This window comes from Hylobates moloch, unplaced genomic scaffold (assembly GCF_009828535.3).
Source record: "Hylobates moloch isolate HMO894 unplaced genomic scaffold, HMol_V3 SCAFFOLD_1, whole genome shotgun sequence".
Taxonomy (NCBI): domain Eukaryota; kingdom Metazoa; phylum Chordata; class Mammalia; order Primates; family Hylobatidae; genus Hylobates; species Hylobates moloch.
The window spans coordinates 211,404,883-211,428,407 of NW_026652276.1; the positions used below are offsets into that span (position 1 = coordinate 211,404,883).

The 23,525-nt window shown below is 40.0% G+C and overlaps 1 protein-coding gene across 2 annotated transcripts in view; it reads right to left on the reverse strand.

Moving 5' to 3' along the window:
* COPG2 (COPI coat complex subunit gamma 2) overlaps window positions 1-23,525 on the reverse strand; it is a 164,476-nt gene that overhangs the window by 34,184 nt on the left and 106,767 nt on the right. For both annotated transcript variants that reach the window (XM_032761744.2, XM_032761747.2), the window contains 9 exons: window positions 22,127-22,315; window positions 14,378-14,473; window positions 13,822-14,065; window positions 11,397-11,472; window positions 10,279-10,382; window positions 9,562-9,687; window positions 8,359-8,421; window positions 7,444-7,583; window positions 6,717-6,888 (listed from right to left, as the gene is read on the reverse strand). In XM_032761744.2, coding sequence (XP_032617635.1) covers window positions 6,717-6,888; window positions 7,444-7,583; window positions 8,359-8,421; window positions 9,562-9,687; window positions 10,279-10,382; window positions 11,397-11,472; window positions 13,822-14,065; window positions 14,378-14,473; window positions 22,127-22,315 — 1,210 coding nt within the window. The remainder of the gene's footprint in view (window positions 1-6,716; window positions 6,889-7,443; window positions 7,584-8,358; window positions 8,422-9,561; window positions 9,688-10,278; window positions 10,383-11,396; window positions 11,473-13,821; window positions 14,066-14,377; window positions 14,474-22,126; window positions 22,316-23,525) is intronic.

The window sequence follows — 23,525 nt, forward strand, 5'->3', positions numbered from 1 at the left end:
AGCAAAAGAAGAAACCAAGCCCAAAAGATGCTTCTGATAGGCCGCCTTGGGGTCCTGCATTCTCGGGTGAGAATCACTGGTGGACACGGGAGGATGGAGAGCCGGGCAGACATGTAGAATGTGAGGGGAAGACGCATGTGCAGTGGGGCTGATGGAGGCATCAGGATCAAGACTGTCAGGTGTGGGAACACAGTTCCCGACAGACCAGGACAAGGATGACGGCGAGCAAATGGATGTAGCCGAAAAGGCACCAGGTACCCTGGTGGTGGAGCTGGGGTTTCCAATGCCTCGGTCCCAGACTCGAGGACTCAGGTGGAGGAGTGAGGCCTAGAGAAGGGCCTAGTGACAAAGAGGATGTGGGCTGTGCGGGTGAGAGCAGAGAGCAGGGGATCTGTTGTCACGGGAGTGAAGGTGCAAAGGGAAATGGAGACAGTGTGGAAGGAGAGCATCTTGAAGACATGGGTGCTAAGGAGGGAGGAGGCAAGAGGAGGGTGAGACTCACAGGAGCACCCTGCAGGAGCAGAGGAGCCGGGTTTCAGGCAGGGCAGGAGAGTCAGGTTGAGACTGGGTGTGTATTGGGGGGATGAGGATGGGCAGAGAGTGAGACACCAGTGAGTGACAAAGACAAAACTACTCTGGTGACAGGAAGACGGTAGGAGATTCAGAGGCAGATGTTCCCCAGAGTGTTTTTACACAGTGTGAAAGAAAGAACGTGAAAGGAATCATGAAGGTTTAGGGGAGTCAGGGTTGTGGGGCCCTGGAAAGGACGCACAGCCTGGGCCACTGGGACGTGAGCTTGGACAGCAGGGCGTGTGGATTCAGTGCAGTACGTGTGACACAGAGAGGACTGCATCTGGTGGAGCAGTGGGTGCGGGGCCAGGTCAAGAAGGGAGGATACACCTGAGAACACGAGTTAGGCCAGTGGCAGAATCACAGGTGGTGCTGAGAGAACGCAGGATGGTGCAGGTGGGACAGTACCATGCTATGCAGTAGAGGAGGAAAGCAGGAGAAACGACCAACCTGGGCCCAGGAGCTAGGAGCTGGGAACTGTGAGAGCAGAGGGTGAGTTTGCAGCATATGGGAGGGCAGGACAGAGGAGAGGTGTTCCCCAGTGGGCAAGAAGAATGAGTTGGAGCAGGTTATGGAGGCCAGCAGCTTACAGAAGTGAGCTTGTTGAGAGGATCAGGGAATGTGTTGCAGCAAGGGAGGCATGCCAAGCGCAAGAATGTGGGTGTGAACTTAGAGAATCCTCCTTTTTGCCCAAAAGGGGCAAAGTGTTTGACGCAGGTCATGGAGGAGAAAGCATGGTGTGGGTAAGACAAGGGAGGAATGAAGGAGAGGTGAGATGAGGCCACAGAAACAGGGTGTAGAGGTGTTGGCACCTTGGAAACATTGAGGACCGTGTGTCAATAAAGGGCATGGCGAGACGATGAAAGGCCAGAGGACACAACAGAGAGAGGAAACCACTGTTCCTCAGAGGCAGAACTGAGAATATAGGATGGTTAGGGGTGAACTGAGACAGCAGATGGACTCAGTACAGCAGGGTGAGGACATGGAAGCTGGCAGTGGTGTCATCAGTGGGGGCAGGGCAGGAAGGGGTCAGAGTTCAGGAAAGATTCCTGAGCTGTGGATTGACCTGGAGGTGGCAGGGCACGCAGGACTGGATGTTGAAGATGAAAAGGAGTTTCTGGAAGATGACAGTGGAAGGCAACACTGTGTGTAGACTGTGCAAATTTACATTGGCATACCGCATGGAATGAGAGAGTCTGGCAGCCATTCTAAGGCAGTTATTGGGATGTAAATTGGATGATGGAAGTTTATGGTAAAAGAAGGGACAGGAGGCAGGTAGGAGGGGAGATAACCTTATGAATTTGTGCAGGGCTTAGCATCAGTAAAAGGGCCAACATGGAATAGGGGAAGGTGGAATGCAGAGTTCCCAAAGTGGGGGCACTGGCAAATCTCAGGGGCAAGTTGGTGGTATGTTCGGTATCATGGCTGAGTGTAGGAGCATTTTAGGGAATAGAAGTTAAATCCTAGACGACAAGCGAGTGGGGTAACAACACTTTACCTGTCATGGTAACTACTTCATTGAATAGGAAAACAGAAAAAGAAGAAACCTTACAGAGGGTGATGGTAAAGCAACCCCAACCGATATGGAAGGCAGTGTTGGCAATCATTGAAGCTCAGGATTGTGAAAGCAAACAATTAACAATGTAAAATTTGCAAGTGTGGGGGTTGGACATAGGTTACTATGTGTTTAATGTGGTCTCCAACAAAATTAGCAGAGCCAAAATGAGAAGGAAGTATTACTCTGTTTAACAAGATTGAAATTAAAGGGACAGTATACAGTTTAAACCACTTTGGGATTTAGGAATGTCAGAGTTGATAGGGTAGGTATTGTTGCCCCTTGATCCACAGTATGGAATAATGGCAAAGAGGAAAAGTAGATAGAAAGAACTTGTCATTAGGGAATTTGGTGGCTTCCTTAAAGCTCCTTGAGGGAAACACTTGATGAATGCTTAGAGTCAGGAGAATAAACGGTCCCATATAGAGATAGGTTTACGAAGCGGAGTCTGAAGGATGAGCTTCATCAGCAATCCTCAGAACGTCAGTTCTACTAGCCAAGGATGCAGGTAAGTATGTCGGACACCAAGAGAACAGGAAGGAAATGTTTTGAACACTGAGGTGGGTCATGAGGAAGCTTATACATATTCACATTGTGAATCGATTTCAAGGACAGATGAACAAAGACTGGGCGGTACCAATAGAGCAGGGTTTTGTTTTGTTTTTCCCCTAAGGCAAAAGGCAGAAATGAGTGGGTATACCATGATTAAATTGCATTCTGCAGAGATAGGATCATTTAAGAAAAGTCAGCAACAAAAATTAGAGACATTGAAGATGATGGGGTAGAAAAGGGGTATCAAATACGTTAGGAAGATGGCTTGAAAGGAAATGAGGGAAATTTCAGTGAGTTTGAGGAATGGCAGACTGGATGTGTGACAAATGAGTGGGTAAATAAGGAGATTTCAGACTGAGAATCCTGGCAGATCTTTCAATGGGTTAGACTGTAGGAATATTGATTTTAAAGCCAGGCTGAAGCAAATTCTAGTGAAAAAGGAAGGGGAAAGGGTGGCTGAATCGTAATGTTCTACCAATCCTGCTTTTTTTAGTATTTGAGTTAAAATTCAGATTAAATGCTTGGCTTAGAAGAATGCAAAGTTTCACTGAGCCTCATTAATATATGGATCCCAGTGGGTGAGTGGAGGTGAGTTAAAGTAAAAAACTCTGAGGCAAATCTTACTTAACTGAAGTTGTGTTTTTAGTACAGAATGCCAAGTTAATATGGTTAATACTGAACAAAAAATAATGGAAGGGCGACTACAGTAGCTTAAGATGGCACTTTAAGGAAGTGTAGGCAGAAAGTCAAGAAATTAAAATAATTATGAATCATTATATGGCAGGCAATATTTCCAATGAAAATCAGAAAATAACTCACATACATGTACTGTTACAGCTGATCTTAGTAAGAATATTTTCTATTAAAGACTGTTTTAAAATAAGTTATTAATATTTGTCGAAATGGTTCCAGATAACAAGAAATATGATGCAATAAAACCTGATAAAAGCAATATAAAGATTAGAATGGTTCTGAATAGGTAGTGGAATAAAAAGTTAAGTTGGTAATGGCATTAAAAAGGTCCAACATGGGGAATAATTGGTAGAATGTTGTGTATATAATATATATTGTTACGGGTGCAATAAATATTCAGGGGAAACAGAGCTGCTGAAAGAGAATGAATGCTTAGAAGGAATGTTGCCTTAAAGGCTTTTCTAAAACTTTTTAGGTAAAGGATAAATTCTGGGAGGACGAAAGATAATAAGTAGGTCTAACTATATAGAGACTTAGGATGTCCATAGTCTTTCAAGAAATTGCCCAACCTTTGTGAGAAGGTGTTATGGTAATATATTGATGTTGGGTTAAAGCAAATTTTTTCAGATAGGGTAGATTTTTATACATTTATAAAGTAAAGGGGAGTAGGAAAGATTAAAGATAGATCAAAGAAAGGAATAATTGATGGAACAACTTTCTGGAAGAGATCAGAGGATATGTGTCTTTTGAACTCTGGAAGACTTGATTTTAGAGAGGATAAAGGAAGAAAGTGGATAATTCTAGAATTAAACACCAAAAGGTTCTATGTGTCTGGCACCATGTGAAGCAACTTACCTATTATTTCATTTCATTTCATTTCATCCTGTAACAGTCCTAAGAGATCAAATAATTTGTCCAAGATCACACAGTCAGTATGTAGCAGGGCCAGAATTCAAATCCTCATTTGTCTATCAAATTCATATTCCTTTCTATTATGCTATACTGTTTTCAAGTTGAAGGAAATCAAACCAAGAATTTCTGTTTTTTCACTGTGATTATAAGGAAAAATATTATTTTTCTGAAATGAGACATACTGATGTTTAAGACCTTGAGGTGATAGGTAAAATTTGGAATATCTGTGATGGGAAAATGCAAAAAGGAAGGAATGGGTAAAAGATACCTATTACCATCTATGCCCTGGTATTTCACTTCTTCCATTGCACAACATAGACTTTAGATTGGCCATGGATTAAAAATTTGAGAATTCTGACAAAAAACTAAATAGAAAGGAGTTTGTTTTTTAAGTAGGTATATGATGGGTCAAATATAAACTTACTACTAACAAAACTTTAAACAATTCCCTAAATGCCAAACTTTTATAAACAAAAATCAAACAAACCATCAAGCAAAAGAGTCCATAGCCAGCAGACCAAATGTTGAAATCTCTGGGCTAATTTGTAAGATCTGTGTTTTAAAACTCCTTAGTGAAGAGGGGCAAGAAAACCTCTCCTCTTTTTCCTCTCTTGGTGGAAATGTTTTCTCTTGTTGTTGTTGTTGGTTTTTTCCTATACTATATGTAATTTCTATATTGTTGTTTTGTGTATTTTGGTATTATAAAATTGTACTTCTTAGATTCTGTTAAGAATACTTCCTGGGGTGTGAGCCACCTGAGTTATTAGTTAGCAAAATGAACCTGGGGAAGTGGGAAGAGCTAGTATTCTCAATTGGCAAGGGATTGATTCTTCAATGGGTTCAGCATTTCACTTCCCTCTGAAATTAAGTGGCAAAGTAATAGCATCCCTTAAAAAACAGGACGTTGGTGAGAGGTAGAATAGCAGGAGGAATTCTGAAACATGGAGGGATGGCTACTGGAAAAGAACTGATGAAGTGCAGAGTCTCCCCAGACAATGGTAGAAACCACAGAACTACATTAAGATTGGGCCCAAATACTAGTTTAGAAAAGGGTAAATAAAACTAGCTTTACTTAAGAATACAGCCAGCTTAATTACTGGCTAGTGGACATATTTCAGACAAATCTAACTGGAGAGAAAAACAGACCAGGAGAGAAAGCGAAGTTATAAGGAAATGGAACTAGAGAAACCTCACAAAGGGATAAAGGAGGTAATTAAAGGTTAAAGCCAGATAGCCTCGAGCTCAAAGGAGAAATACTGGAGGCCAGATAGGAAAGTGCCTTCCTACTCAGGGGGTTATGGATCCAGGGTGGCTAAAGAATAGAAGTAGAGTTCCACCCAGGGCCAGAGGGAACAATCTGGGATTCAGACACAGCAGTGGTGCCAACGTGAATCTACCTCGTGCTAGAGTCTGAGTAGCCTGGTCTATCACCCAACACAGATAAGACTGGACAGGGGCTCCCAGGAACCAACATCTAAGAAGGGAGTTTGGAGAGGGGCTAAAAGAAAGCAGGTTAAGCCCCAAATGTAACTGAATGATGACCAGGGATAACTATTTACTAGTGCTTTTATGATTTCTTGTAACTCTGTAACTATCCCAGTATTTGTTAATTTTTTAACTTGTTTCTCCTGTACTTACGAGCAGTAAAAGTTGTTCAAAACATAAATGTGATGTGTGTGCTTATTTCTGTGAAAACTAGGTAATAGTTACGAATATTGTGCACTGAACATAAGAAGAAATCAAGGAGGAAAATGATGGTGGGGGGAATCAAGTAGAATAAATACTTGACATTCACCTTCCCAAGTCTCCAAATAAGTAAATACTACTATTGGCACTAGTTGGCTGTCTTTTAGGGGCTGTTTTTCCGCCCTGCAAAGACTGCATATGGGTCAAGCAGGGAATTAAAAGCCCTTCTTAATGTGGACACACATGGTTGGCTAAGCCACTCACTAGGCTGAGACATGCTTTCAGACACCAGCCTTATGCTACAGGACCTTCGAAAATGATGTATTTTAAAATGCCAACAATCTACTACATAACCAAGTTCTATCTAACTAGATAGAAACTTCGAGGAGAAGTGGGTCAAGATTCTTCACAGGAGACATCAGGTATATGAACTCTCACAAGTGGTCACATTATTCTAACAGAAAGCGTGAGTTCCTTTTTGTGCTACTCCTATACACACTCAGTTTCTCTTTTAAGTGTTCAGCAAATTTTACTCAGAGATTTAGTTTTAAAATTAGTATTTCTGCAGCAGTAACCAATTTTATAAATATATTCACACACACACAAACACATACACATACACACTCATTATCATTACATTAAATTCTAGAAAAGCATCACATTCTTAAACTGTGCATTTGAAGAGTTGAAGAGCTCACAAGGAAATGCATTCGGAATCACGTATCTCCTGCCTTCTGAGGGTTAGTACCTGCTGTAGGGTCATCATCAGGCAAATGAACCAGAGTGTAACATATTCCTGGTTGGTTATAAGGAAGGCTGGGGGCTGGGATACAAGACAGCACTTCATAGGAATCTGATGGCTCCATCTGCACTGTCACTTTTTCCAGCAGCTGGTCATTGAGAGTGTTGGTGCAGTCAAACTGAAAAGTCAGTAAATGGAAAAGTTGTGAAGGATAACAAGTTATCCTTCCTACTCATAACCCACTACTCAGCTCTGGAACCCACTATACCTTCTATCTCTAAAGAGCAGGGTAGGTCTCCTCCTAAGATTCTTCTTTTGGCAACAGGGAGAGCCTTATTCTTGAGGTTTTTTGTTTATTTATTCATCAGTTTTTTCTCTTTCCTGAGACTGCTGTACCAAACAAGATGACAGAAGTCTGATGGCTGTCAAATCTAAGTTCTCAGAATAGCCCACTTAATCTACCCTGATGTTAAATGATGATTTTAGAAGATTGGTTATACTTTATGTTGTCCAACTTCTTCACACATTTCAGTTTTATGTCCTTTAGATTTTAACCATCAAAAGTTACCCATCACATGAAGGCATCTCTATAGCTCTGGTGTTAAACAAGAAACCAGAAATTCTGCCAAATTAATTCTCTATAAAAGAAACTAGAATTATAGGTAAAGGATATTTGTCTCAAAGCATACCAGTTTATACTAAATCTCTACAGGAGTCAAGGGCATTATCTTACCTGGAACACGATGTGATTGGTAAACATGTGCTTGATACATCGAACAAAATATTCTGTCTCTGCTTCTGTAAGTTGAACAGGCTCAGAAGACTTGAACAAGGGTCCTATATTCAGAAACTCAGGAATGGCAGCCAATTGTTCTATCAAGAAAAAAGAACGTAGGCTATGAAGAAGACAGGGAAAGACTTTAGTCTGGATGCTTAAAAAATGCTTTAGTTGGCCAGGCGCAGTGGCTCACGCCTGTAATCCCAGCACTTTGGGAGGCTGAGGCGGGCGGATCATAAGGTCAGGAGATCGAAGACCATCCTGGCTAACATGGTGAAACCCTGTCTCTACTAAAAATACAAAAAAATTAGTCGGGCGTGGTGGCAGGCGCCTGTAGTCCCAGCTACTCGGGAGGCTGAGGCAGAAGAATGGCGTGAACCCAGGAGGCAGAGCTTGCAGTGAGCCGACATTGCACCACTGCACTCCAGCCTGGGCGACAGAGAGAGACTTTGTCTCAAAAAAAAAAAAAAAAAAAAAAAAAGCTTTAGTTTCCATAGCCTTACTAATAGTTGAACATTCAACTAATATGTCCCCAGGTTTTAGTGAAGTAATCTTTCAAGTAAGTGAGCTTATATATTAATGAAAGCAAAAAGCAAAAAAAAAAAAAAAAAAAAGAAAGTAAATACTTATTTTACAGTGAGTTCCCTGTTAACCAACGAGATACAGAAAAGAAAAACATTCCCAATTAGCAATTACAAACTGGAAAGTTCATGGACTCCGGGTAGCCTCAGCAACTATACCCTATGGTGTTCAGCAACACGAAGATTTCCTATATTGAGAACTGATCAATTTGAGTAAGATTGGTAGACTTTATTATATTTACAATGCCTAGGGGCAAGATTATTACGTCTAACCATCAAATCATCATACCTTGGAAAATGTCTTGCCTGGAAGGAGCCAACTTCTCTGGCTTAGTAGCCACAAGTGTGATTTCTATAAAGACAGATATGAGCAAGTAAGTGAACTTCTCCCCCTACTATCAAGCCAGCAATGCAGACAGAAAGAGAGGAGAGCAGACATTTCTAGCAGGTATATAATCAGCTATTACTAAATCATACTTATAGGTTATCTGTCACTTCTGGTGGGGGGACATTCAAATTAAAATGTATTTAGTGAACATATGTTGTGGAATCATAAAGCCCTAAAAATATAGAATTTGCTTTAAATGGACTGGAATGTACAAAAATTACTCAGAAAAGGAAAAACAATTTATTTTAAAAATCTTCTCATGATCAAAATAGGAAAAATTACTTGTATCAACAGAAAAACTGAAAATGTTGAAAATAAGCATACAATTGTTTCCTCCCAGTTTTGTGTTCTAACCACTAAACATTTATGTCTTCTTTTTTTTTTTTTTTAAGTTTTAAAGTTAGATATTCTTTGGGAATATTTTTTATGATTGTGTCCCATAAATTCTTTAAAGACGAACCTCCAATAACAAAACCAATTAACTTAGAGATTATCAACTTCAGAAAATAAAAATAGGAGGTGACAGCACTATTACTGCTCTGAGATGCACAGTGGCAACTGACTTCAGATACTGTAATGCTGTGCATTAAAAAAACCCTTCATCTTGGAGTGCATTTCATATTACTGCTTTTATGTAAAAACCAGGAGTTTTTTTTAAACTCTAATAAAAATATGTCTTAAATCTAAAAGATTTAGAAGGGGTGACAATCGGCCGAGCACGGTGGCTCCCGCCTGTAATCCTAGCACTGTGGGAGGCCGAGGCGGGTGGATCACCTGAGGTCAGGAGTTCAAGACCAACCTGGCCAACATGGTGAAATCCAGTCTCTACTAAAAATAGAAAAATTAGCCAGGGGTGGTGGTGCATGCCTATAATCCCAGCTACTCGGGAGGCTGAGGAAGGAGACTCGCTTGAACCCGGGAGGTAGAGGTTGCAGTGACTAGAGATTGCGCCACTGTGCTCCAGCCTGTGCGACGGGAGTGAGACTCCATCTCAAAAAAAAAAAAAAAAAAGGGGGTGACGATTAAATGAGTATTAGAGAAAATATGCTAATATTTTTTAGTTTTGCAAAACTAGTTATACACAGAAAAATGAATAGAGTTAACCTGCTTTCTGTTCGAAGACAGGAGCCATAGCAAGAGGAATTGATTTCATGTCAAACGGTTTTTCTGAAGGCTCCAACGTGTACTGGTGTAAGGCTTTTTCCATCCCTGGTACAGAGACCGTCAAACCTGTGAAACACAGAGAAATCTCAGCATTATAACCTCTTGTCAATCCTCGAATCCAAATAGGCCCAGGTTTGTAATATTTATCTAAGCTTTCTGAAGGAAGAGAAAAATATAACCAAAAGCTTTATAACCTAAATATAAAAATAAAGGATATTCTTGAAATTACCTTATAAACTTATAAACTGACTTATTTCATTCAAGGAAACATGGGAGCACAGCATACACATTTTCAACAAAATGTATGTACCTCCCAGAAAAGAAAGCAACTTAGCTATATGGGAACAAAGATAGCATAAGAAAACGGGAAAAACGTAAACCCATCCAAGAGGGAGTTCAAGGAGAACCAGGAATAAGCGAGCAACATTCTTAAAAAATGTAAGGGCCCAATCTATATTCTTATAGATTGTTGCATAGGAATTACCATTACCAAATTAGAAAATATCCTATAAACACAGGTTTCTCTAGAAATGGAAGTGCACTCAAAGACAAAAACCAAGCATTTGCCCAGTGAAGTTAGCTCATATGCAAATCATGAAATATGCTTCCAAGACACCATTTGAGGAACAAAAATGTACATCCTTGGCTTTCACTGACCATTAAAGATATATGTGGCATTTAGTGCCATCTGTCTCTGCTGCAGCACATTCAGATAGAAGGTAGCTCTGTCTCGTACTTCATCATCAGTGTCCATCATACACCTGTCCAGGGGAAACAGAATAGTCATGTCACAGTACCCCAAAGACTTCCAATAGCTCTACTACCAAATCTAAAGGACACAGCTCAGGTCGTCATCCGATACTATCTTTAAAAAAGTGCTCAACAATAGCCAACAGCGGCTCCTAAAGTCTCCACAAATCTTGGGTACTGTTCTGAATTACTAAAGAAATACTGTTACTGTGAATCACAAGCACTACATAAGTAGGCATTAAAATAACGAGGAGCACAAGAACATGAAATAGCAGTCTGGAGTCTTTTCTTCCATCTGTAACCACATGACCCTGTTGAAGACTTAGACTTCTCTGTAATTAGGAAACAGGAGTATTATACTTTCCAAGGATATTAAAAAGATAAATTCAAAATCCAGCCATTGTTATTGCTCAAATGACAATTTGTTTTATGTAAACTAGCCAACCTTTGGCTTGTAATTTATCTGCTTCAATTATAAGATGCAATCACAGTTTGCTAAAGCAAGTCTTTTCCTCATCAAATAGAGGGTCATGAAGACAATGAAAAACTATTATTTTTAACTTTGCATAGTGAATTACCTAATAGTTTTTTTAAGTAAGCCCCTGTTGTACAAATTGAGGCACATGTATTTAAGTCACTTTCTCAAAATCATATGAGAGAAAGCCAAAATCAAATGTGACATGTACCTAGCAAATGAAGCCCTATGGAGAACTAGTATTTTAGGGAATGGTGCTGGGAAGAGAAGCTCTATAAATAAGAGTGAGAAGTGATGGAAACATGTAGGCTATTGTGTAAACCAAGGCTAGGGGCTTTCATGAAGTGATCAGTCAATAGCACATCAAATTGATTGAGAGGTATACATAATTACTAAAAAGAGAAAGGAATTGCCATTTGCCCCTGACTTGCTCCAATAGCTCTACTCTTAGGGCTTAGAGTGCATCTACCCTATGGTAGAATGAGGATTTCACTATTTAACCATATAGAATTCTTTTTTTTTTTTTTTAAAAAGACATTATTTAACTTACCTCTGTAAGAGTACAAGGATGCTTGGGAGAAGACTCTCATTCTGAGCCCCAAATTTAGCCAAAGCACTCACAGCAGCTATAATGAAGCATACAATTATGCTACATAAATATTGGTTTCTCAGAGTTAACCAATAACCATTTGAAAAAAAATGAGAAAAGTGTCCCCATGTTCAGTGGAGATAAACTCTCTTCTTTTATTGAGTGTTTCTTGATCTTATTTCTTTGATACTGTTAAGCATAAAGAGAATTCTGCAAGCCCAAGAGAGCTCTGAATATGAAAATCTTCCAAAAATTGAGAAAAAAGATTCATATAGATTTTCTGTAGGAGCTACATCTCTACCCCACCACAGCCCCTTATATATCACACTGATGTGATTAAGCTCCAATCTCAAACAACCAGCCCCAAGCATAAAAAGCAATTCTATTATTAAAATTCCTCTCATTCAACGAAGATTCATTGTTCACCAAACTTTTGTCAGGAATTGTGCTAGGTACTGGGGCAGATAAAAGACATGTCCCTGATCTCAAGGAGCTATACTCTAGTGGGAAAGATAGGTATGTAGAGAGAGAATTACAACACATCATAGGTAAGTCCATGGAAGAAATATATCCAGGACGCTACGTGAATACACAGAAAGGAACTAAATCCGAATTGGTGGTGGAAAACTAAGACAAGGAGTTAACACATATTACTTGAGCTAAAATCTGAAGAACAAGTACTGTTAGCCAGAGGAAAAAGGCAGGATAAGAGTATTAGAGGCAGAGAAAATAACAAGTTCAAATGGCCCCTGCCCAGAGAAGAAAGTGTGGTATATCACTGGACAGTTGGGCAAGGCTGAGCATAGGACCCATGTTGGAGAGCAAGAAGAGACAAGGGAGAGACTGGCAATAAAACAAAATTAGGGTATGGTTTAATCTCAACATTACTATTAAAGGATATTAAATATGAGATAAATTTGTATATTTGAAAGTCTCCCCCGCCTTTTTTTTTTAGCAGAGTGTAAAGAATAGGCTGGATATATGTGAGTCTAGAAGCAGTCAGATAGTTAGGCATCTGAAATGGATGAAAGCCTCAATCAGCACCATGAAAATAGAAGAGAGAATGAAGAAATATTAAGGAGACACAACTGAAAGCACTTTGCTAAAGAACAGATAGGGGCTGTAAGGCAGCAGAACAAGATTCTATCTTGATAACTGAGTGGATGATGAATGTGAGGTTAGTTTGAATTTTAGGTTTAGTTTGAAGTGCTTTAAGTTATTTGGACAAACAAGTTCAGGAAAGAGACATGATTGGAATGTCACAGCCTATCAGTAGAGCTCTGAAAATGATCACCAAGAGGAATGTAGATGTTGAGAAGTCAAAATCTTACAGGCCGGGCGCGGCGGCTCACGCTTGTAATCTCAGCACTTTGGGAGGCCGAGGCGGGTGGATCACGAGGTCAGGAGATCGAGACCATGGTGAAACCCCGTCTCTACTAAAAAATACAAAAAATTAGCCGGGCGCGGTGGCAGGCGCCTGTAGTCCCAGCTACTCGGAGAGGCTGAGGCAGGAGAATGGCGTGAACCCGGGAGGCGGAGCTTGCAGTGAGCTGAGATTGCGCCACTGCACTCCAACCTGGGTGACAGAACGAGACTCTGTCTCAAAAAAAAAAAAAAAAAAATCTTACAGAGAACTAATATTTTAAGGAATGGGGCTGGAAAGAGGAGCTCTATAAATAAGAGTGAGGAGTGATGGAAACATGTAGGCTATTGTGGAAACCAAGGCTATGGGGTTTCACGAAGTGTTCAGTCAACAGCACATCAAGTGGACTGAGTGTAAACAAAGGTAAGAACATTAAAGTGTCTAACTTGATTTTACAACTAGTTTATAAGTAATTTTCAATAAAATTACTTCAGAGGATTTTTAAGGGAAAGCTACATTATACTGAGTTAAAGAGAAAAATGGATAATGAATTCATGCAGGCAGCTAATAATGGCTACTTCAAGTTTATCTCTGAGGGGAAGGAAAGTATAGAGTCAGTAGCTAGTGAAAGGCTCATAGAGAGTTTATATCTTTAATAGGAGAGATTTGGATCTATTCATATGCTAAGGGAAAGAAAGATTAGGGAGGAAAAGTCACTTAAAAAATATATATATATAGAAACACATTAACAAATTCTACAAACATTCATACTTACGGCTATAACTGAAAAAACGGATAAGCCACCATAGTATTCCTATCATACTGAAAGCGAAGGGTTATTTGTCTAATCTAAGGCAAAAATAAGGATGGAAACTAAGTACAAAGAAAGATATCTGGGCCCTAAGCATGCTCTAAAATCCCACCATCCAATAAATCCTGCAACTTCATTTTCTAATTTCATTATCACTCTCTTCGGTATTTCAAAAGATCAGCATCGTCAATATCAGTGTCCCAATGACTCACCAGCTCTGACAGCCTCATTCTCCAGGACAACCCTATTAAAAATAAAGCGGATATATTTGGAGGGGACAGGCGTTCTAGGGCCCTCTTTGCCCAACAAGTGTAGAATCTTAGTAGCCAGAACAGTGTGTTCACAGTCCTCAATGAATTCACAAAGGTGAGCTAGGCCTGCTTCTTTACTCTCAGGGTTCTCTTCCACAATGCTGATTATGCAGTCCACAATGGCCCGCTTGTACTCAAAGCCTCCCTGGCAAAAAAGAAGATAAAATTGCCATTCATTCTAGGGACATATTTTGGAGAAATGCTTACACTCCAAGGTTTATGCTTATAATATTCAAATTTCATTTCCCACCTTTTATGAAAGAAACAAAAGTGTTTTTTCTCCAAGTAGGGAAAGCAAAGCAATGGCATGTTTAGTAATAAGACAGTAACCAGACTTAGTATACTACTTGAGAGGCATACTGAGATGATAAAGAAATCTTAAAACACTATGGTATTTCATAGCAATCCTAAGAATTTAAGAGAGCAACTTTCTATGATTAAAAAGTAGTCTACCTACATCATCTCGGAGCATGTTGGAGAGGAAAGTCATCATGACACTGTGCTTTCGAGGGTATTTCTGACAGAGAGCACTAATTGCCTGTACAACCACCACCTGTAGAAAAACAAAAAGAATATTCACTTTTATGACTGTACAACCACCACCTATAAAAAGCAAACACAGAAAAGACATTCATCTTTATAACTCTGGCTACTAAACATACTTTCCTACTTACTTACTGCAAGCTAAGAAGATACTGTAGTTGCCTAAAATGACAATAATTGTTCTTCATGGAAGATAACCAAGGAGACCACAAAGGAAAATAAAAAGCAATGTAAAAATAAAGTTCATTCAAGAGATCCCTTCCCTCTGCCTCAGACAAATAATCACATCAAAGATTTTAAAGTGAACCATAAAGATAAAAAGCTTGAACAGACTGATTTCCATAGAAGAATAGAGAAAGCTATCAAGGAACTACTTCACAAAATGGTTTCTAGGGGAATTTTACCACAATTTTAAAGACCAGTGTCAGCCAGACACGGTGGCTCATGCCTGTAATCCCAGCACTTTGGGAGGCTAAGGTGGGTGGATCACCAAAGGTCAGGAGTTCGAGACCAGCCTGACCAATATGGTGAAATACCGTCTCTACTAAAAAAATACAAATATTAGCCGGGTGTGGTGGCGTGGGCCTGCAGTCCCAGCTACTCGGGGAGGCTGAGACATAAGAATTGCTTGAACCTGGGAGGCAGAAGCTGCAGTGAGCTGAGATCGCACCACTGCACTCCAGCCTGGGTGACAGAGGGAGACTCTGTCTCAAAAAATAAATAAAATAAAATAAAATGAAAATAAAGACCAGTGTCAAGATGTGTGAAGAATGTGAGATTTTACCCTACTTGTGGCTAACGAGTTAACCTGTCACAATTTCATGGATGCTGGTAGAAAACATTAGACTCCTGGCTCAGTGATGAAAGACCATTAACTACTCACAGCAGTAGCAGTAGCCAGAGTATGAGCACTTTGGGGTGGGTCTCCTGAGCCCCAATTCCCAAAGTGCAATGCAAAGAGAGCCAGATAATACCTGGTCTTGCAGTAGGCTGCATTACTGGATACGAACCCTAAGGATGGAACCTGAACATTTTACAGTGGGGAGTAAGCATGCCTGTCCTTTTTTCTGAAGGAAAACATTATTAGATTGGACCATAAACATGTTTGCTTTTTGCTCCAGAGGGCTTTTTGCTCGAAATACTATTAGTATTTCCTGGGGCTGCAAGGAAATCTTCCCTTTCCTTTAGAGGGAGACATGATCTCTATCTTCTAAGGCTAGAAGATGTCTTGTATTATAGAAAGGGAATACAGTTATGGTAGCAGGAAACGGAGGGCAGTTAGCGCCTAACTTGCAAGATGTGCAGAAATGAGAAGAGACTCATGGAGAATTTAGAATTGTCTACCAACAATCGGATAACCCCAAATCCATATGTTTCAGAGTTTGTTTCAGAGCATACAAAATGAAAGAAAATCTCCATAATGTTTGTATGAAGCAATGATACTTAAGCCTAATAAAGATGGTATATATGTACAGAAAGAAAAATTACAGACTAAAATCATTTATAAATACCGATGTAAAAATTCTAAGAAATATATTAGTTAATAGATTCTAACACTACATTAAAGAAATAATGCACCGTGATGAAATGGGGCTTATCAAGAATGTGAAGATGATTCGGCATTAGAAAATTGATAAAATCACATCACATTCATGAGTCAAAGGATTATATCCAAAATGCTGAAAAGCCTTTGATAAAATCCAACATCCATTCCTAATAAACATTCTTGAAAAAAAAAGGAATAGATGGATATGTCCATAACATAAACATATATACTTCAATCCTAATGCCAGCATATTACTTAATATGGAACCCTGAGAGGCATTCCCATTGAGGTCAGAGTGATGCAAGGATGCCACTATCTCTGCAATTATTTAGCATTATTCTGGAGATATTAGCCAATGCAATTAGATAAGGGAAAACAAAGAAACAAGAATCGCAGAAGACAAAACAAACAAAAATATCTTTATTTTTAGATGACATGATGGTATATATGAAAACCCTAGAGAATGAGTAATAAAACTAACTCGATAATTCACCAAGGTAGCAGGATATAAAATTAACATGCAAAACCAGTAATATTCATATACATAAATGATAACCAGGTAGAAGATAAAATGGAATAAAAAACATTTATAATAGCAATGAAAAAGGTAAGTTATTTAGAAATAAGCATTTTAAAACCATTCAAAACTAATATAAAAATATTTTTTAAAAAACATTCTTGAAAGGCATAAAAGCAGATTTGAACAAATTAAAAGACGTCCTTGTTCTTAGGATGTTCCAACATCATCAGGATATGTATCCTCTCCTAACTTATGAATTTAATGTGATCCCAACAGAAAATGTCAACAAGGTTTTTTATGAAGCTAGACAACTTGATACTAAAGTTCATTAGAAAAATAAACACGTGGCTGGGCATGGTGGCTCATGCCTGTAATCCCAGCACTTTGAGAGGTCGAGGCGGGTGGATCACCTGAGGTCAGGAGCTCGAGAACAGCCTGGCCAACATGGTGAAACCTTGTCTCCACTAAAGATACAAAAAATTAGCTGGGTGTGGTGGCGGGTGCCTGTAATCCCAACTACTTGGGAGGCTGAGGCAGCAGAATCGCTTGAACCCGGGAGGGAGAGATTGCAGTGAGCCGAGATCACGCCATTGCACTCCAGCCTGAGCAGCAAGAATGAAACTCCATCTCAAAAAAAAAAAAAAAAAAAAGAAACATGCAAGAATGGCCAGGAAAACAATGAAAATAAAGAACTATGATGGAGGGCTAAGCATCCTACAAAGCTTCTATTATTTAGAACAGAGTGTAGCAGTAGTATATGAATAAACAGACCAATATATAAGTAGAAAAGACACTCCAGAAACAGACTCAAGAACATATGCAACTTTGAGTTTGTATGAACATACAAACTCAAGTACATATGATAAAGATGATGTCTCAAATTATTGGGGCAAAGATGGTCTTAAAAATTTCCTTTCAGCTTTCCCCTGTCTATAGAAAAAATTAAAATAATTTTTTTTAGATAAGGTAATGTGGTTTGGATCTGTGCCCCCACCCAAATCTCATGTTGAATTGTAATCGCCAGTGTTGGAGGTGGGGCCTGGTGGGAGGTGACTGGATCATGGGGGCAGATTTCCCTGCTGGTGCTAGTAAGTTGTGATAGTTAAGTTCTTGTGAGATCTGGTCATTTAAAAGTGTGTGACACTCCTCCGCACCCCCCTTGGACATGCTCCTGCCATGTAAGACGTCTGCTCCTGTTTTGCCTTCCACTGTGAGTAAAAACTCCCTAAGGCTGCCCCAGAAGCAGATGCTGCCATGCTTCCTGTTCAGCCTGCAGAACTGTGAGCCAGTTAAACCTCTTTTCTTTATAAATTACCCAGTCTCAGGTGTTTCCTTATAGTAGTGTGACAACAGACTAATACAGAAGATCTTGCTCTGTTGCCCAGGACAGAGTGCAGTGGCATGATCACAGCTCACTGCAGCCCCAACCTCCCAGGCTCAAGTGATCCTCCCACCTCAGCCTCCCAAGTAACTGGGATTATAGGTGTGCACCACCATGTCTGACTAATTTTTGTATTTTTTTGTAGAGACAGGGTCTCACTATGTTGCCCAGGCTGATCTTGAACTCCTGGACTCAAGCGATGCTCCTGCCTCGGCCTCCCAAAGTGCTGGGATTAAAGGTGTGAGCTACCACACCTGGACTTGAATAAAATTTTGGGGGGCAACTAACTGTGTAGTCAATGGAAAAAGATAAGATTGAATCTGTTCATGGCATATATAATAAAAAAAATCAACGGACCAGAGATCTAAATGTAAAATACGAAACTATAAATGTATTAGAAGAGAACATGAGTGAATTACTCTAAAATTTGAAGGGAATATAATTTTTAATTATGACTCAAAGTCAAATAAAATAAAAAGTTGGCAAATATGACTACCTAAAAAAAAATAACACTTTTGCATGTCAAAAGACATCATAAGAAAAGTCAAAAGACAAATGACAAACCGGGAGAAAATATTCATAACATCTTTCACAGATAAAGAGCTAATATCCTGAATATACAAAAAAATTAAGGAAACAAAAGACTAAAAATCCTAAAGAAAATGGGGAAAATGCAGCTGAGCATGGTGGCTCATGCCTATAATCCCAGCACTTTAGGAGGCTGAGGCGGGTGAACTCCCTGAGCTCAGGAGTTCAAGACCAGCCTGGGCAACCAATCCTTTTGCCTTTCTCCCAATGGTGAAACCCTCTCTCTACAAAAAATGCAAAATTAGTCAGGCATGGTGGCTTGCGCCTGTAGTCTCAGCTACTTGGGAGGCTAAGGCAGGAAGATCACCTGAGCCCAGGGAGGTTGAGGCTGCAATGAGCTATGATAACGCAACTGTACTCCAGCCTGAGTGACAGAGTGAGATCCTGTCTCAAAAAAAAAAAGATGGGAAGGGGTAAAATACAAAACTGAAAGCGAACTGAAACGAATCTATCTGTATTTCAAGAGATTTATATACCTGCACTGAAAAAAAAGAAGAAATAACCCACTTAGTCAATATTCAACTATTCTGTGTGCAGATGTTAAAAGATCAATTATGAACTAGCAGTTCTTTCCATACTATACATACATAAACCAACAATAATAACAGATACATATATTATTCTTAACTATTATTTCATTTATACTTCACAATAACTCTGTGAGGTAAGTACTATTATTATCTCCATTGTACAGCTAAGGAAGCTGAGGCAGTAACAATTTATGTGACTCACCTGAGGTCTCATATCTAATAAGTGGTAGAATCAGGATTTAAACCCAGGGATTTTGATTCTAAAGGTCATTCTCTTCACCACCACAAAGACTGCCTCCAAAACTTCTAACTTCTTCGCCTGACATTTTTAATTAGTCTTGTGCACAGCTGCAGCCACTGCCTGGCCAAGGAGGGACAGGAAGATCTCAGTCTCACAGCATCCTGCTGCAGGACAGTAGGTATTGCCATCCTGTGCATCATTAGGATATGCATAGGATAAATTAGGATACGCATTAGGATAAATCTGCTATCCTATGCATCATTAGGACAATACCTACTGCCCTGCAGCAGGATGCTGTGAGACTGAGACATGAGCAGGCTGCTCTCTTCACAGCTTCTTGCCTATACTGGTTGCCTGGGAGGTGCCCCACCCTCTCTGGTCCCAGCCCCAAGGTGCCATTTTGAGAGTTTAACACTGGGCTGTGCCCTGCTCTCGACCTGAGTTAGGGATGATGCAGTTGCAGCTGCTATCTGGCCAAGGAGGGCAGGGAAACCAGGCTATCCTACACATAGCTAGGATCATACCCACTGCTCCGCAGCAGGGAGCTGTCAGACTGACGTGTGACCAGACCACACTTCTCACAGCTTCTTGCCCATACTGCATACCTGGGAGGGACCCCTCCCTCTCTGCTCCCAGGTCCATGGCACCATTTTGAGGGTTTAATGCTGGGCTGTGCCCCACCCTGGGTTGAGTTCAAGACGACGTGGCTGCAGCCACCACTTGGTTAAGGAGGGACAGGGAAGCCAGGTTCCCCTACACATACTTAGGACAATATCCAGTGCTCCCCAGTGGGCTGCTGTGAGACCAAGACCCAAGCGAATCACACTCCTCACAGCTTCTTGCCCATGCTGCTCACCTGAAGGGTCGCCACCCTCTCTGGTCACAAGCCCACAGCTGGCATCATTTTGAGAGTTTAAAGCTGGGCTATGCCCCACCCTCAGGCTGAGTTTGAGGTGATGTGGCTGCAGCTGTCACCCACCTGGGGGAGGGACATGGAATAACAAGCTCTCCTGAACACACTTAGCATAATACCCACCACCCTGCTACAGGCAGCTGCGGGACTGGGGCCTAGCCTACCCAACCCATTGCAGCTTCTGCCAACACCAACGTAGACTGCTTGTGTCCCTGTGGGTTGCTCCAACACCACTACTGCCCATCACCCACACCACCCCAGCTGCCAGGGGCTGGAGAACCCACTCACACACTGGGCTCACTGCTTTCAGTATCTCTTTCTAGCAAGCCACCTGGAGGCCCAAGAATAGCCCTCTAGTACCCACAGACACTGGAGCCAGTGTGAGCTGGGCCTAAAAATAGGCACACTTGGTGTGCTGCTGCCATTACTGGAGCCCAAAGACTGACTATGTGTCCAGATCCCCAGCTAAACTTCACCACAACCTCAACTAATGCCTGTACCCTAAGTCACTGAGGAATCACAGAGACCACTGACCCTGTGTACTGCTCAAGAGGTCATACAAAGATCCCACTACCACAGGCACTCAAAATCAAAGCCAAGGTATCTTAATAACAAATATATGTCTTTAGGAAAAAACTCACTCCAACAAATGCAATTTGAAAAAACTGAAACAGCAACTGCTACACCAGATGCACAAAACTGTCTGCTTGAATACACGGGTAGTTTGTTTTTTGAAAGTCTGGACGCATACCAAGTAGAGAGTAAATAGGGTTAGTTATATTACTTGACTGAGTATAAAGAAAGAATGAAGCAATAAAATGTTTCTACTTTTATTCTTTTAACTGAAATTTATTTATTTTTTTAAATCATCTCTGACATACTCTCACCAGTTCTATTCAACCCTGTTCTGGAAGTACTTTTTTAATTAGGCAAGAAAAAGTAAGGAAAGGCATTTGGATTGGATATAAAGAAGTAAAACTGTCTCTATTCACAAATGGCACAATTATTTATACATAATCTCAAGGAATATGTATAATGATGACTAGAACCAGTGAAGGTACTCAGCAAGGTTACAGGATACCAAGTTAATATGGAAAAGTATTTTTTAAAAGTTTTTCATTAGTAGTAAACAATAAAATAAAAATTTTAATAAAATATCAAAAGCATAAAATATTTAGATATAAATTTAACAAGAGATTTGCAAGACCTCTAGAGTAAACACTGCAAAACACTGCTCAGAGAAATTAAAGAAGATCTAAAGGGAGAGATATACCATATTTATGAAATAGAAAAATAATGTTAAGATATCAGTTCTCCCCAAATTGATTTATAGATTCAACACAATCCCAGTCATAATCCTAGCAGGCTTTGTTTAGTAGAAATTGATAAATTGGTCCTAAATTTCATAGGAAATGCAAAGGAACCAGAATATTAAAAAAGAAAAAGTTGGAAGACCACACTACTTGACATTTAAGAGGTACCATAATGCTACATTAATCAATATTAGTGTGGTACTGGTACTGGATTGACAAACAGTTCAGTAACATAATACAAAGCCCAAAAATATACCTAAAATTATATGGGTATTTGCTTTGTAGACAAAGGTGCCAAAGCACTCCAACAGGGAAAAGTTTTTCCAACAAATTATGGTGGAATACAGTAGATATCGGTATGGAAAAAATACTGAACTTACCAAACAAACAGTAATTCAAGTTGGATCATTGCCTAAAATGTAAAATCTAAAACCATAAAGCATTTAGCCTAAAGCATGAGTAAATAAGTAGATAAAGGTTTCTTAGGGGACAGTAATAACTATGAAAGAAAAAAACTGATAAATTAGACTTCATAAAAATTTAAAACTTCTGCTTCTCAAATGACACTATTAAGAAAATAAATAGGCAGCCAACAGACTGGGAGAAAATATGATCATGTTTAAACTCTTACCTTGAACTCATCTGAGATTTCAGACACAAAAGAAGATATCTGCTTCATGAGCCTGTCCACACTGCTCTCACTTCCTGTTTTGAGGAGTGTAGTAATGGCTAAGGTAGCAATGCTTCTGTTTGAGTCTGTGATTAAGTTTTCTAAGTCCAGATTGCAGGCAGTAACAGCAGAGGGGTGCTTCATTGCCACCTTGTGGAAGGGCAAGAAAAAAAATTAAGCAAATTGCTTTTGATAAAGGCCAGAACTTAAATTTTAACTGAGATAAGTGGCAATCCAAAGAGGACAGGATAAGTTAAAAGTAATTGTTTCAAAAAGAATGGCTCCAGTTAACAAGGTATATCTTTTAATAAATGATCAACGGCCAGAGTATAGCATCGTACTCTCTTTTGTTAGGTTCCTCTAACCTTTCTAACATTACCATTTTAAAAAAATTATAATTGGCCTGTATTTCCTTATAGTACATGTGTTCATATATGTCTATTCTATTAGATGTTAGGAGCACTGACAACAGGATCTAGCATAGTAAACAGTGCTCAACAAAGACTGTTAATATCTTATCAGTTAAAAAATACTGCTGCATTTTAAGACGCAAACTCCAGCCAAACTGCATTATCTATGGTTACTGCATGGTCTGCCATTCTCCTGCATCTTTGTTTTTGTTGATGTTGTCCCACCTCTTTGTCTATCCCAATATTGGTATGGAATCCCTTACACCCACAATTTGGAAAATCTGAAAACACTCTGGAAAACAAAGCATTGGGATGAAAATTCATTTAACAGCAAAACATGACCCAAACTAATGTGAAACTCTTTAATTCTTAATTTATGCCACTTGACAAGGATAGTCATATGTTTTGTGCAAAAATATTAATGTTTTTGAATGGTGGGATGCTGCCCCAAGCCTACTGGGGTTAGTAAATAAGAGATAACACCATATAACCTTTCTAAAATTTAACTAAAAGCAAATTCTGAGACACATCTGGCCCCAAGATTAGAGATGAGTGAGGGATTGTAGACCTGTATCAACTCTTTAAAAACAATTTAGGCTGGGCCTGGTGGCTCACACCTAATAATCCCACCACTTTGGGAGGCCAAGGTGGGCAGATCACCTGAGGTCACGAGTTTGAGACCAGCCTGGCCAACATGGCGAAACCCTGTCTCTACTAAAAACACAAAAATTAGCCGGGCGTGGTGGCAGTTGCCTGTGATCCCTGCTACTTGGGAAGCTGAGGCATGAGAATCGCTTGAACCCGGGAGGCGGAGGTTGCAGTGTGCCGAGATCGCACCACTGCACTCCAGCCTGGGAGACAAAGTGAGAATCAGTCTCCAAAAAAAAAATACATAAATAAAAAACAATTTAAATTGTTGTTCTATAAAGGTTTCTTCCACGGCTGCTCTA